The following is a 16,042-nucleotide window of genomic DNA, read 5'->3' on the forward strand; positions in this document are numbered from 1 at the left end:
TTTCGGTATTTTTTTGTGTGAAAAAGAGGTAGGATTATCCTGCATTAACCTTAATCTGCATTTCCTCAGGTAGGTTTCCAATCTATTGAGACTTTTAGTCAGTTTATTATTTTTTTATTTAGAAGAGTAAATAATACTGTTTTGTAATATTTTTTTGTATACTTAATACTTTGTAAGTGTAAGAAATATGACATTTTAAAACAATATAGTTGTACCACTTCTTTGATTTATCAGTAAATTATGTGGAGATTAGTTAGTCAGTTTTATAAAATTTCCATCTCTGATTTTAGATTTTAAACTTAGAACTCAGTTGTTTTATATGTTTTGCCAGGATTGACCACATCAGCGATGTTTACAAAGCTTAAGCAAAATGAAATAGGAGATGCGAATGCATATGAATACACTGAGTAAGTAGGCCTAGTTAATACATCGATATGAATTAATCAATAAAACATATGTATCTACTTAAATTTACTTTAGTTATCGGTATGTGACCAACTTACTAAAATTTATTGCATACTTGACAAATTTTCTCTTGTGTTTATTTCTGTCACATTTAAAATTGCAAATAAATACTTAGCTGAAGTTTTCGTTTAGTAATCAAAGTTTTATTTTGAAAATATTTAATTGTTTTATGACCTTGGTAATCAAAACAGGTACCATTCATGCATTCAGATTTTAATTACGGTATTTACAAAATTCAGTGGGTGTTTATGAACCTGAATAGATGAGGCTGATAATATTGCATTAATAAAACTCAATAGTGATTGGCAGAAAAAATCATATAGGACAGATTTTTTCTCTTATAATTATGTTTTATTACGTGCATAAATCTGTAATCATGTTTCAGATCAGACCAGTACAAAACACATGAAGATAAACCTTCTTTCAACTTTTTATCAAAAATATTTTCATCAAAAAAGCCAAAATTGATTAATGGAGCTAGAAACCCATTTCTACGAAGGTAAGCAGTATTTTATTAATTAAGTATGTTTCTTTCTGATAAAAATTAACCTATCATTGATTTTTTTTAAATTCTATGGTATTGATTATCTTAAGTTTCAACACATATTTGTCGAATACATTACTGAAATATTATTGTGCGGTAATAAAAAATTCTAAATATTTGATTTCAGGTTTGAGCCTCAACCACACTCTGATCCAAGAGAGACGGTGTTCGTTGAGGATGACAGGGACGAAGCTTTGTACCATGGTAAAATATAATTCATTGAATCATAGAAAGGTTATACAAATACCATACAATATCTTGTACCTTCAATATACATTTTAAAACACATACTTAGGTGTTTTTTGGATTAGTTAAATTACATAAAGTCACATATTTAATATTCCTGACATATATTATTGTGTGTGGCCAACTTTTCAACCCCATTCGTTCATTTCAAAGTCATCATATAAATTCGGAAATTGAAATATTCTGTTAGTTACTTCTGAATAATAGCTTGGCCATGATTTTTCTGACAGCAAACAACACAATATAGGAGTGTATTTTAAAGTGAATATAAATTCAAGACGAGTGATGAATGAAGTGCGTTTATCTATAGCTTTATTACTGGCAAAGATCGGCTGTTTCTGTGGCCAGGATCGCTTTATTAAAAGCCATACAATCGAGGACTAATTTTAGCCAAAACCTTTTGACAGTCTAGGGAAGCAGAGTGCACTTCCTTGCACACCTGGTTTCCCAACATTTATTTTAAAACACAACTATCTGACGAGTACAGTAGTTTGTCTCTTTGTAGCTGATTTTGAAGACCAAGAGGTTTGTTCAAAATCGGACTCTCGATACAACCTCATGTTCATCGAAGGTCCTACAAACAAACTTAGCCGTCAATTTATGCAGGTAATACCTAAAAGATCCTACTACAAATGAATTCTCAGTAGACCAAATTTAAGTGCACACTTAATGTCAATGTCAGTAAATCTGTTAACAATAGCAATCAGAATCCAACAAACACTTTCAGAAAAAGGTTATTGGTTTAGTCAATCTAGACCAATTACTCTCATCATAGACAGTAAGAAATAAACAATTTATCATAGCACACCATGATTGAGTCAAGTTTAGCTACATTAAGTTAAGTTTGAAAATAATTAGTCTCAATTCTATGAGTATCAGTTCATGAGACAGAGCCGTAGAGGAAACCTTATACACATATGTTATCTTTGTTCTGCTCTATGATTTTACTACTGAGTTGAAAACAAATTACTGATAATGAAGATACAGATCATCTTTTTGTATTTGACATGGCGTTCAACAGTGGCGGTTTTAGGATCTTGTCAAGGCCCCCTTGACAAGATCCTAAAACCGCCACTGCTAACCTACACGTTTGCTAACCTGGCTAACGGGGGTATCCGACCAAAACCTCACTGGTCTGATACCAGGAAAGAGCTTTGGGGGCTCTCTCCCAAAGATTTTATTTTTATTTTTAAAGCAGATTGGTGACTTTTAAAGCCATTTTAAATATCTAGGACTGTGTCTAAATCCCCCAGTGCAGGTGTATGACAAAATGCATGATCACATTTATATTTCCAAGGTCTAAGGGGAGGCTTTGGCCTCTTTAGACCCCCCCTCTTGGAACCACCGCTGGCGTTAATTTGATAGTATTTTGACTTATTTCTATATAAGCTACCTAGACCATAACATAGAACTATACATAACATTCACATTTTTTATTTGTCACTAGTTTTAGAATTTGCATATTAAATTAGATTAATTAAGCCAGCAACAATAAAGAGTGTTAATTCCTGTTGCTTTTTAATCCAGCCAAACTGAAAGAACTATAGTTGCATCAACTCTAGGATATGTTATGTCACGACTACCACTACCAGCGTAACAAATAATAGGCCTAAGGGAGAAAACGAAATCTCAGACTATAGACTCACACTCTGTGATTGGCTCACTATACCTACTAGTTCATATATATGGGATGTCTTTCAGTATCCAGAAGTCAATGATACGACAAAGTTTGTACACTATGTGGTAGTTTGTGTATGATAACATGTATTGCTTTTATATGAGAACTTAATTTCATCAACAGGGCGAACCTTATGCAGAGTATAGTAATGGACAGAACACAGAGCAGAGGAGGATTGGTCCACACAAATCCTTCCTGGAAGTGGTCAGTGTCACTGACAGAGGCACTGACCTGTGTGACTTGCTGCCAGAGAGACCTCTCATGTTAGACATGGGAACTGACCCACCAGAACACAGGGAATGTGCTCTACCCTCTTGTGGTGAGTTAATAAATACTCTTTGAGCCCTTGTGATTAGTTTTTTCTTTAATTTGATTATAGGCCCTACCTATTTTTATCTAGTTAACTTCTCATCTTAAGACATCTTTTGTAAACTCACATACAGTTAGGATGAGTAAAAAAAGGAGTGTAATGCATGGGTTGTGGTGCAATTCATAAAGATCCACAGATCCTGTAAATTTCCACTCGTATACGTTTATTTTATGCGGTTTAATTTCCATAAAAATAACATGGGAATTTTAAATTTATAATATTTTTGAATTTTCTCCGTAGTTAATAGTAAAATAATACTTTAATATAGTAAATTATTCTTTTTTAAGCTCTTCAAAATGGTTTAGAAAGAGGTTGGGAAAGTTTATGTTGTGAGGGCCAAAAATGGGAAAACCCAATTATTTTTATCCCATAAATCTTCCTTATAAAACCCTGTTCCCGTAGTCCGATCATGCTGGTTCGCAAACTCATTCAAGTTTATTCCAAGTGAAAAAAACATTTCATTTAAAGTTATTTTATTGGAACTGCAAGAAATTAAATAATAATTATTTTGAAGGTTTTTTTTTATAGAGAATCAAAAGTCACATCTAAATGAAGAACTTGAAAGAAAAGAAAAATTAGTAAAGAGTTGTTTAGAGGAAGGAAATCTGCTGTTGGATGATTTGGAGAAAATAAAGAGACATTTGAGTGGAAGTTCAAAGATTCCTGAGATCATCAGTTCATGTTTAAGTGTAAGCGTAAGCATCTCAAAATAACATGTATCAAGTTAAATATTATTTAGATGGAAGTACAAATAGTCAATGGTACAATGAACTAAATGAATTGAATTGGATGATGGATTTATCTACTAGATAAAATTATCTGAAAATACCAGAATGAATAAATTACTGTATCTAAAAAATATAAAATTTATGATTAGGATATTAACATGAGCCTCCTGTATCCTAACACAGAGGGGAAATTTTAAAATGTGTTCTCTGGAAGTTCTGCTTCATAAAGTGATCAAATGTTTCATTAGCTTGCACCAATACGCTAACGCTAAGCTAATGGCTTGTTAAAATTATATACATTGGCTATAAGAAAAGGGAAGCATAAAATCTGTTTCAAATAAAACTTCAATGACGAACAACATCAAGAGACAGTTACAAACCAATCCGAAATATGTAGTGCGCACTTAGCACTATTTCATGTTTTATAACAAAGCAAATCATAAAACGTAGTCAATATAATATAAAATATTTCTATATGTTCATGTTTTGAGCATTCTGTTTTCAATTTTCATTGTTTCAGGTTAAAAAAGAGGACCCAGCTGACTTTCTACACCTCGGTCGTAAATGTCTTATGGAGCTCGGAAAACATTTGCTGGCGACTCAGAAACAGACTGAAGCTGACATGTGAGTTTTAAAAACTTGCACAACTTTTCACACATTTACGTTAAGCTAGCAAACTATGTTGTCAATAATGGTTTTCTTGTAGGCAAACATTGAAAAGTGAACTGATCACTGTGAAAAAAGAAAAACTAGATAAAGAAGAAAAGATTTTGAGTCTGAAACGGAAACTTGACGTGCAAACTAATAAAGTAAATCATGAAGAGGAAGATAGTGCACAGTTACAGGTACTTTACTTTAGTTATAAATAAATATTCTCCTACCCCCTCTATTAGCTCAGAAAATTAATCTATTACATAACCGTTGGATACTGAAGCAGATATCCCATCTGTATGGGCCGACTGCAGCTAGATTTTTTACTGGAATACAGTGTAGTTGAATGAGACGTTGAGTTTTAATTTTGCTTTTTTTATTCTGATATAGATATTCTAGACTTTTTAAAAAATGTTGTCCATTTTGGCACCGTTGTGTTTTTTTTTAAGAAAGATCAAGTTATTTTACATCAACACAATCTTTAGGCTGCCCGGCTTCCACATAGAAATAAGAAATCTACTTCACAGTAGTAGGATATTACACTTAATGCTTATTCAGCGGTTGAGCTATATTTTAAAGGGAAGGGTCAAGAGGAGGGGATAGATTTCTTCCCCTAAAGCTAAAACCGCCTAAATATTATGAAGGAAGTATATAGTATATTAATAATATTTAATGGAAAGTATTTTTGAATAAAACAATAAATCGTCTTTAACTTTACTTTGACAACCGTGGGGACCGTCACATTAGGAGTAAACATATTTCCCTTGATTTACAGACCACTTATAATTTTGACTATAAATTTGTCGCTTGCGAAATGAAGAGGTGTAAGTATGGCTTATCATATGTTCTTACTTCTTCTTGCAAGCGTTGAATTGGATCGTGTTATAAATTCAGGAAAATCAACCTTTTGTAGCAGGTAAATCCAAAAGTCTACCAGAAAGAAATTGAAACTCTTTAACAGTTTTTCCACAGCAACTTTTATGATTGCAACACAATTAAGAAAATAGACTTTTGTACACTTAAAAGATTTATTTAGCAATTTGTTTAATCTATCTTACTTTTTAATTTGTAATTGTCTTCAAATATTTTTTCCAGTCAAAAGTTAGAAAACTCCAGGAGGCTTTAGAAGCAGGAAAGAAAACGTTAAAAGATACAGAGGCATTGTTCAAAAGTAAAATAGATAAACTGGGACTTGAACTATCCATTGAAAAGGAAGCTAATCATAAGCTAAGTAAAAGTTTGGAAGAAAAGACTTACCTCATTAAAAAATTAGAAGTAAGTATTTTTTAATTTTTATTTTACACAAACCTTTTATATTTTTAAATATTTATAGAACAGCTGAGGTTTGCCAAAACGTCAATCAGCTGAAATATATACATTGAGCAAAAACAAGTGGTGGGGGAACTTTCCCTCAAACCGTCTAAATTTTGTGAATGAAGTATAATGCCGTCAACTTCCACCCAATCTGTACACCATTTATTTATTGGGCCCTCCCACTGGCTAAGCCACAGATTAGTAAGCTTAATATTGATTTCACACATACAGGATTTTAACGTGGGATATTAAAATGGCTTAGAAAAGTATGTGTTACACCATGTTACTCTTGATGAGTATGATTTAACTGCTTTAGATTGGGGTCCTTTATCATTAGGTTTTTAATAAATGGTCTGGATAAAGACATTTTCAGTCCTAGTGACAAAGTTAAACAATGTATTCGAGTCCATTCTACAATTAGCCTAATTATGAGTTATGGAATACAGAAATGAAGTGTAATAAATCAATTTGAACTGGGATGATTTATTAAACTTGTCTGACTGGCAAAAGTCATTTTAACCTATGGATCACGTTTTAAAAATTTGTTGCACCAAGGAGGTGGAACCATTTTAATTATATTCCCTGTAGTTGAGACCTAGTTGTAAATATACAACACTAACACTGTTAATATTAGTAGTAAGAATAAGAATAAGAATCCATTTATTGTCATTTGTCAATTTACATTGCTATAGACAACGTCAAAGAACAAAAGAAATAAATTAAAGTGCAGTATAAAAGGTAAGAGTACAATGTACTTGTAAGGCTAACAGATAAAACATCACAATTAACAATTAGCGACAAATCAATATAAACTATGAAAGTTAACAATAAATAAATTACAACTATTCACCAAAGCATCACTGGATCAAAGCTCATAGTATTTTAACTACACAAATATTTTTGTCTTTGTGTTAGGATGATATGAAAGAGTTCCAAAACAGTTTGGAAAGCAGCAAACAACACGTGAAAGATATTCAAGCCTCGTACAAATCAAAAATAACAAAACTAGAACAGGACCATGCAAATAAAATGGCTGTTTTGTGTGAAAATCAAACTTTAACTAACGAACAGCTGAGCAAAGCTCTGGAAAGGTCTTCAAACTTTGTTGCCCAGTTGGAGGTAAGATGAAAAGGATTTGGGGTATTGGTAATAAATAACCAAGTAAATAACTCACGGTTTATAACTATTTTTGAACAAAACTAGCAAGTGTTTTGTTGGGCACGGTGAGCATAATGCACTGGGTGAGTAATAATTAGTTATCAATAATTATTTTAACTGTGTGAAAGTCAGTAGGAAGCTGACAGAAGACATGCTATTTAGTCACAGTATAGACTTAGGATACATTAAACCATTGTCAAATATTGAATAAAATGAGGCAAAAAATACATACGAGAAAATCTACAAAATGCAGGTCTAGAATTTACTGAGTAAAGATGATTGGAATATTATGATGTAAAGCCCGCTCCAGACATGCGCCATCCACAAAGCACAAAATATTTTACGTTCAGCGATCTAGATGTCGTGCTATTCGCCAATTAACGAGTAGACGTCTACACATATGTGTTGTTTTCCGAGCAACTGTTTGTTTTGGGAATTGCAAAAAAATTCTTTCACTTTGATGTGTACAAGAATACCGCCGACAATGAACGGGAAAACACGAGCATGAATGTTTGCTGCTTGCCAGATAGACAAACACATATCCACACTACTCCCGATTCGGCGAGTCGGTGTTCGGTGTTTGGCGAATGGCGCATGTCTGGAGCCGCCTTAACATGTTATACATTATATCCAGAATGGTAATCACTTCTGTTTTGCGGTGTTACAAATCACTATAATGACACTGATAAAACCAATGATTCAAATTCTAGTGTAGCATTTAATCTGAGGAGCCTGTAAGTATAATTTTGTTTGACTAAACTTTGGTGATCCAAATCCTTGAAAAGGCAAGCGCTTTTGAAATCTTTTTGAGGTGAACGTCGTTTTATTCTTCATTCCAAAGTCATAAATTTTGCAAACACTGATTCACACACACAAAATATATTTCCTCGACAATAGATACAAAAATGTAAAAACATTTTTGTTGAATGCACGGAATAATGGATAAGAGGAAGATCTTATGTAAATCGAAAATGGTTATTTTCAAGGATTTTTGGTCCCATGGCAGAAAAAGTAGTTTTAACCGGAATGGTGTTTTTGATTTAAGGAGTGTAAAAAAGAGAGCTCAGTCCTATCAGATGCTAACAAGAGTCTGCAAGAGAGGTTGGTAGCCCTGGAGAGAGACGTGACTAAGGCTCGCGAACAGAGTATTGTGGCTGAGCGACGACTGGCACGAGAAACCCAGGAAGTCATGGCACTGAAGAGTCAGGTCACTATTTGTTGGATTAGAAATTATAGAAGCTAAAAAATACCATAGACTGTTTGAAATAAACAAAAGGACTTCACTTTGTACTTAATAAGATAGTCAAGTACATAATAAGACTGAAAACAATGTATCGTGTAGCAATGAACACTTGTAATTACCGTCTCAATTTGCTCGAATGCAGCATTAGTAAACTTTTAAAGTGACTCTTACTCATCACAATGGAAATATTATTTTATGTAGTGCAATTAAATGTTAGCGCAATATTTTTGGCACCTCAAAGTTTTAAATTGGTTCAATACTCATGAAAAGGTGTTAACAAAAGTAGTTTTTCTACTATGAATGCAAGGGGCGATACTGGCTAGTGATTATTAGCCTTCTGTCTTTTAAATTGATTAACACATAGAATAGTGTATTATATTAAAATCAATGCAATTACGCAGAACACTGTGTCCCTGTTGTAGTAGCTTTGGAAAAAAACTAATAATTTGTATGATACTGCCATGTTTCAAGGTGGCCAAACTAGAGGCGATGAAGGAGGAAGAGTTGTTGAGCATAGACGGAGACATTTGGTGTCAAATCATGTACCAACATGATCAGTGGATTATAGAGGATCTGAGAGCCAGCTTGCAAGACAAGGTGATTATGAGTCATATTGAGATAATTGTAAATCATTGTTACTTTCCCCACATTAGTGTTGATTGTAAGATGTAGTGTGGGTTCATCAAAGTACTGTTAAGAATGCAACACTAAAAATTCTGAATCTAGAAAGGGTTTCAATTTATTACATGGCAATCCTGGAATATCACTGCTTTTCTTCATTCCTTGTTTTTAATTTTATTTCATCCGACTTAAGTCTCAAATTAGTTCAGATTAACAAGGGTGTTCTGTATTAAAAACAGAAGAACTACATGTACAAAACTTTTACAGGAGAGTTATCTGGAAACCTTACGGTCACAAGGCGACTGTGCTCTGAGAGACTTTGAGAAAGTACAAAACGAACTGCAACAAAGGAGACAACAGTTTAATGAGCTAAAAGATGTTTTCTTGGATTTTGAGAAGAAACGAGACAGTGTGGTCAGGGAACAAAGAGATTTTTACAACAAAATGATGCTTCTCAGTAAGAAAACCATTCCTAGGGATAGATTTTTCAAAAATCTCATAGAAGAATGCCAGATGAAAACCAACAGGATTGGGGAGATAGAAGATATGTTAAGAGACACTAACCAAGCTCTTGACGAAACAAAGAAGATATCAGAAGCACAGTTGAAGGCAATGCAGACTGAAATGCAATTTACAGCTGAGAGGTTGTATGAGTTTGAAAATCAAATACGGATAAAGGACATGCAGCTTCAGGAGGTAGTAAACGTATTCGAACAAGAAAAGAAAAACAAAGCGTCAGCCGAGGAAGCTTTGAATACGTATAAAATACTTTTAGATAGTTCCAAAAAGGAAAACGAGGAAGTTCGAAGTAAGCTTAACTACTTAGAGGACATGGAAAAAAATAGAACCAATGTTCAAGCAGCTGAGGATTTAGCTAAGGAAACTCAGTAAGTTTCGAGTAAAAAGAATTATTATTAGTTTTATTTTTAAATTGAACTAGGAAGTATGGTTACATTGCTATTTAATTTGTCTTGCTTGAGCAAACTAAATTATAATCTCCATAACTTTAGTATTTTGTACCGTAGTACAGTACTTTAGAAGATTTCTTTTTCCAAATTCATACTAAACAAAGCAAAAGAAAAACATTATCTTATTTTGTAAAAGTCAATGATTTGTAACATTTGCATATTTAAATTGTAAAACTATATTTTAGACGCTAGACTAGTATATAACACGCTAGACTAGTATATAACATACAAGACATTTTTCAAATACTTTGATCATAGATAATCTTGTAAACGAAAGTAAAAATAGTTCTCAGGGCTGAGCAGTATAAAACAACCTATTTTACCAAAATTGTGGAAATGGCTCAAAAATAGCTTTAATTAACAAGTATTTTCACAATAGGCTATAAAACATTAAACTAAAGACATATTTAAACACAGATAAAATATTTTACTTTCTATTAACATGGATTTTGACTTGTTTTAGAAAAAGAAAGGATACTGAACGAAAATTAAAAAAGCTAGACAAAGAACTAGTTGACTTGAAAAATATACTTCAGGGAAAAGTGGAAGCATCAACACCTCATTCAGATAAAAGCAGTCTAAGTTCAAGGTATGCATTAATAATAACTATTTACATTACAAGTGTAGTAAGTGCGTTTTTACATCACGCAGGTGAATGTGTGAATGACTCGCTTCCGCTCGTTGCACAATTCACCTAAGAGATGTAAACACGCTCTTGCGCAACGTGTAACGTACAAGATTTTACCTGACCCGACAATATACATGGGTTTACGTACAATATTTTTCATTATCCATTTTACTCGTCGTCTTACAGTAACGTTCTTTTACAAACAAAAGCTAGGTTAGGACAATACTTTAAAGCATAACAATAACATTCAAGCGCACAGCTGATTTCTAGCGTTGAACGTCGATGCCTCCATAGAGGTATATTTTTTTAAGTTAAGCACTCAATGTTAATTAAATGGGTTTCATTACATCACCGAGTGAGTTTTTTTCAACTTTACATCACTCGAGAAGTAAGGAAGTTGTATACATCACGCTTGGGATAGGGAAGTTTAACATGGCGGGTTAGGTAAAAAAAAATTTAATTCCCTCGTTTTCATTTGTTTGTAGTTGTTGTAGTTTAACAAGTAAATGTTGTTCACACAAAAAGATCGATACGTATAATAACATTGAATAATATAGTGGGATTTTCCTGATATTTCAATACATGAATTAATAAATTGGACAGTCCTTTTTTTAAATTAACTGTTAGCAAGCTTTGCTGGCTTGCTAACAGTTTATTTCACTACTGTAATGATAAATGGCTTTATTATGGTTGAAACTTTGTGAAGCTAAGAAATGATTGTGCCCTTAATTTCTTTCAAAATCAACCTAAAGGCCAAAAATACAACTATTGAAAAATTGTCATCCACATATCTTTCTAAGGAAGAATTAGTTGTAGAGTGTAAAATAGTATCACTACTTTTTCTCTTATTTTTTCACATTGCTTCATTTCAGGGACATTGAACAGTTGCAGTCAAAAGTCCGAGAACTGCTAGAGAACAGGAAGTATATGGAGAGGATTCTAGTGGAGAGTCAGAGGACGAAGGAACAGCTGCAGAAGGACCACGAGGAGTTATACAGCAAGATGAGACACGCTGTTAGGGTGATGGTGGAGTCCAAGAGGAATCAGGAAGAACTGGAACAAAGACTAGAGCAACGAGGGCACACCATTCAGAAGCTACAGAGAAGCCAGGTAGTCGGGGAAACTTAAATTAATGAATACCCTTTTGTGCTTTAAGACAAATTTCAGTAACAACAAGTTTACACATTTTCACAGTGAATTAGGAATGACTAATGATCATTTTACTTGATAGCAGTATAGATTTGTTGTTTTAAGGATTATGGGAGACATTTTCCATCACATATTAGTAAAACACAAGATTCATGACCAGGATTTTCAGGTGAAAAGGAATGTTAAGCATAAAAAAACCAAGCATTGCCAGTAAACACACAGCTGAAGTAACAAATTATTAGATGATCAAAATCTAAAAAGACAAACAAATAATAGAAAGAAAAAAAATGTCAATGAACACTTTTTAAAAAAACTCTGCTTCAAAACCAAATGATTGAGACTCAATCTATAGTGAGTTGGTAGCGCAGCAGACTGTAACACAGCGGCGGCAAGGTTTGGAGTCGGCCATCACAGTAAATTCTTGTATTCGAATGGCTCACCCATTGTGTTTGCTTTGCAGGATATGTTCCAAGCCCATGGGAGCGGGCAAATGCTAGATTGAAAGAAGCAGTCCAACCTCTTAAAAAAGAAAGTTTATGACTATATTCCCTTAATATCAGTTATCAATCATTGAGATGGAGCGTATTTTAACACAAATATTCACCCTTTAAGAAGTGCAATGCCTTTGTTAAAAATTCAGTCTGGGAATATTTGAATTTTGGATAGTTTCCCACGGCGGCCACTAGGTAGCGAAGGTGCTACTATTGCGAGTAGCATGGCCAAGTCAGCTGGCTGAGTGAGAGAGAGAGAGAAAGAGTAGCGCGGCTGCCGCACGAGTGATCCTAGCGTCGGCTGTGCAAAGCTCATTTCGGCAGTAAAATTCCAGTCTGACTATTCTTCAAAAGCATTTCACTTCTTAAAGGGTTCATACTCATTGAATGGATTGTGATGCCTTGTGTAGCTTTGGTACTAAGATCTGCTGTTTCATTAGCCAGGACCATTAGCCCAACGATCAAGGCCAACTGTAGTTTAGATTTTTAAACCATAAAAAATCTATACACTTTTCTCAGGATCAAACCATCAAGTGTCCACCTTTTGATTACTAGGCATACATGACATAATGGTCCATACTGATATCAAACTTACAAAAGACATTAAAGAAAGGATAAAACAAGAAAGTTGGTCAGGCAAAATTGAAATTTGGGTAAACCATTGCCAGAGTCGTAGTTTTCCTTGATTTTTTCCTAAATCTTATTCCTACATATTTCAAAATTGTTTTCAGGATGAAACAGAAGACAGACTAGAGGAACTGAAGGATATATTGCATGAAATGAAGAAAACTATTGAACTGTTGTATCGAGACAGAGAGGATTTGGAGGATAAACTGTCCAACCACATGCACTGTCATGCGGAACGAGCAGTGCACCAGGAAGTATGTCACCCTTACAAATGACACAATCAAATGTTGCTTAGATGGTTTTGGTACAACAGTGTTTTGGAAATAAAAAATTCATATGTCAGTTGCTTTATTTGTTCAAACTTGGCCAAGGGCTTTATGAAGATGAAGTTTTTAGAAAAAGAATGTTAGTGATTCATTTGACTAAAATGTCTTTAAATTTCAATAGAAAAAACTATCACAGCAATATATACATATTTATTCAACAAAATGAAATTCAAAGGATTAATTTATTTAAAATATGTCTTACTAGATTGTTTTTATAACTTTAATAAACTCGTATATATCTTTTGTAATCAATCTTTTTGAACTGTTGATTTCAAAATAATTGTATTATAAAAATAGTTTATAGAAAATGTAAAAAAACTATGTTCATATCAGATAATTTATAAACTGTAAAACAGCAGAGACAAAAATAAATGTCTTAACTTTTGGATACTGCAATCAATTACAAAAATCAGTTCAGTTAATGGTTTTACTTAGCTCATAAAGGAATAAAACAACTTTTCTTGGTTTAGCTCAAGTCCCTGCAAAGAGACAAAGCTATTTCGGAAGAGCAGAATTCTCGTGAGAGGGAAATGCTTCTTCATCGTATTAAAGACAATGAGTCTATAATCAAAGATCAACACAAACACATTCGCTCTCTGCAGGTATCCAATCAATATTTTCAACTAGTATTTCTCAGGAAAATCAACATGCAAAGTAATGAATAGTATTAAGCAAAATAGTATGCACAATAAGCTTCAGATGACACACCAGCCCCAAAAAGCAAAATAGTATTAAATATTTCCTCATAAAATTGACTGAGCACTGTAGAGAGTTAATATTTGAAATCAATAATAAGGGGAAATTTCTCAGTCATCTTTGTATGATCATACAATTTGGTACTATGGGTTATAATTGTAAAGTAAAAAGTTTCAAAGAAAACTCACTCCCAACTTAGCAGTTCTCCATTATTTACACTTTGTATCTAGTTCATGTGTCATAATATATTGTGTTAGTACTTAGCAATGTGAAAAAAATACATAATGATTCAGTAAAAAATAGTAAAAACCAAAAACTTATACTGCTGAAGTGGGTGGTACTTTTCTGCAGCTGTAAAAAATTCAAAATAAATACATGATCACATGTTTATAACAAGTTGAAACTGTAATCGATTCTCTACAGATCATATTGTAATTACTCTAACCTCAATAGTTCAGACTTAGTAATTCTTTGACAATGTCACATGTTTTATGGCTATGCTATGTACGAACAAGTAAGGTTCTACTAGTTATTTTGAAGTCAAGCACTGTAGGATGTAGACCAAACCTAGTAGATTATGTAAGTGATGGATACAATGGTGTTTTAGGATCAACTGGATAATCTGACAGTACAATTACGAGAGACCAAAAGTGCATTGGTCACTGAGAGACATAACCACACACAGCAGCTGCTCAGCGTCCAGTCTGAGAAGTGAGATATAGATAAATGAAACATTTATTAAGATATTAAATATACCATATTATTACCATATGGTGTGTGGTGTGTGTATAACATTTAAAATATAAAGACGGTTCCTACTTGACAATTACATGTGAATTTCCCCATCAGTAAAGGAACTACTAACTGGTACTACTTATTATGGTTAACTAGCTTTTTGCTGAAAACACTGTTGTTGTTATATAAATAATATTTTACAACATATTTAACGTTAATTGTAAGGGAGTGTCCCAACTCCAAGTCTTACCTAATATCATTATTGACAGATGATAGCACCATTGATTGATAAATGGCCATAACTTTAAGATCGGTATAGTTTCTGCTGCTATACACTTCAACCTGCTATAGAACAAATTGCATGTTAGTAGTGTTAAGTTTAATCCTGTGTCACTAAAACCAATCATACTGACAAGAGGTCCCAGTCATGAAAAACTGATATTTATAGTGTTTCTATCCTTTTTCTAGAAAGAAACAAGAGCTTTACATCCAAGAGTTGGAGGCTAGACTAGCCTACGAGACTAGACTGCGGCTAAAGGGCTCCAACACTGTCCTATCCACATCTCACTATGTCAACACATCTGACAGGCAAGTTTAGATTACTAAAACACTCTGTTTACTTTAGAGTCACTTAATATAGATTATCATTCGGAATCATAGGTCCAATACAGATTAGAGACCAAGGTCAATACAAGCCACACCCACCAAGCTCAACCATTTTTTTGTGGTGGGGGGGATTTTTATTTTATTTTAGAGTTCCTAAATCCTATGTGTTTTTTTTCCAGCTATGATCCCCCTATCCGAGACTTCAATAAAAATCATCCTCACAGGAAATAGGACATGTTGAAAACACTTTGTGATTAAATCAAATAGTGTAAAAGTTAGGCCTAAATAAAAAAAACTAACATTGCCTCAACTATAATATTTGTGTATGCTCTTGAATTTAATTATTGGTTATCTTGTTGTTACAATATAAAAGAAAACGCCTTACAAAATTGTCTTTTTTCCAAATCGCTCTTTTTTTAATTGAGAATCATTCATTGAGGACGGAGGTTGATGCAGTTTGGAAGTAAAGTTAATATTCACTAAAAATCTCTCACTGGATCAACAATGATACTTTTCTAGTTTGAAAAATATTTATAGTTGTGTCACAAAAAACGAGAGGTTAGTTCAAATATAAGTAAATAAATTTGTAATATGGTTTTATTCAAAGGAACAATTAGTTATACAAAGTTAACAATATATCACAGATAACTTTATCTGAACCAGTAGAGCAAAATATATAAACAATCAACACTTTAAAATGATTAACAAAGGAAATTACTAATATGTGTAAATATATGAATGAAAATAGTTACAGACAAACAATCCCAAAAACAATCAAACTATATACCATTAATAGTG

At 33.2% G+C, this 16,042-nt stretch overlaps 1 protein-coding gene across 1 annotated transcript; it reads left to right on the forward strand.

Annotated features, from left to right (window-relative positions):
• Positions 1-15,475, forward strand: LOC129000413 (uncharacterized). The gene is made up of 21 exons (XM_054427377.1): positions 1-69; positions 332-407; positions 851-964; positions 1,137-1,213; positions 1,761-1,861; positions 3,057-3,252; positions 3,832-3,998; positions 4,552-4,655; positions 4,738-4,876; positions 5,778-5,957; positions 6,912-7,115; positions 8,200-8,361; positions 8,869-8,994; positions 9,286-9,905; positions 10,450-10,575; positions 11,487-11,724; positions 12,986-13,135; positions 13,678-13,809; positions 14,511-14,614; positions 15,107-15,226; positions 15,424-15,475. Exons 2-21 carry the CDS (start codon positions 349-351, stop codon positions 15,473-15,475), a joined length of 3,171 nt encoding a protein of 1,056 aa, XP_054283352.1. The 5' UTR covers positions 1-69; positions 332-348.
• Positions 15,476-16,042: the final 567 nt, after the last annotated feature.

Source organism: Macrosteles quadrilineatus, unplaced genomic scaffold (assembly GCF_028750875.1).
Source record: "Macrosteles quadrilineatus isolate MER2022 unplaced genomic scaffold, UCM_ALF_1.0 Scaffold_8__2_contigs__length_117827958, whole genome shotgun sequence".
Lineage (NCBI taxonomy): Eukaryota > Metazoa > Arthropoda > Insecta > Hemiptera > Cicadellidae > Macrosteles > Macrosteles quadrilineatus.

What these genes read in the sequence shown, in the direction of transcription:
- LOC129000413 (XM_054427377.1), top strand. Translation starts at nt 349, where the DNA reads ATGTTTACAAAGCTTAAGCAAAATGAAATAGGAGATGCGAATGCATAT. An exon ending in ACCTCATTAAAAAATTAGAA is followed by an intron (nt 5,958 to 6,911) that starts GTAAGTATTTTT and finishes TCTTTGTGTTAG; the next exon opens with GATGATATGAAAGAGTTCCA. An exon ending in AAAAGCAGTCTAAGTTCAAG is followed by an intron (nt 10,576 to 11,486) that starts GTATGCATTAAT and finishes GCTTCATTTCAG; the next exon opens with GGACATTGAACAGTTGCAGT.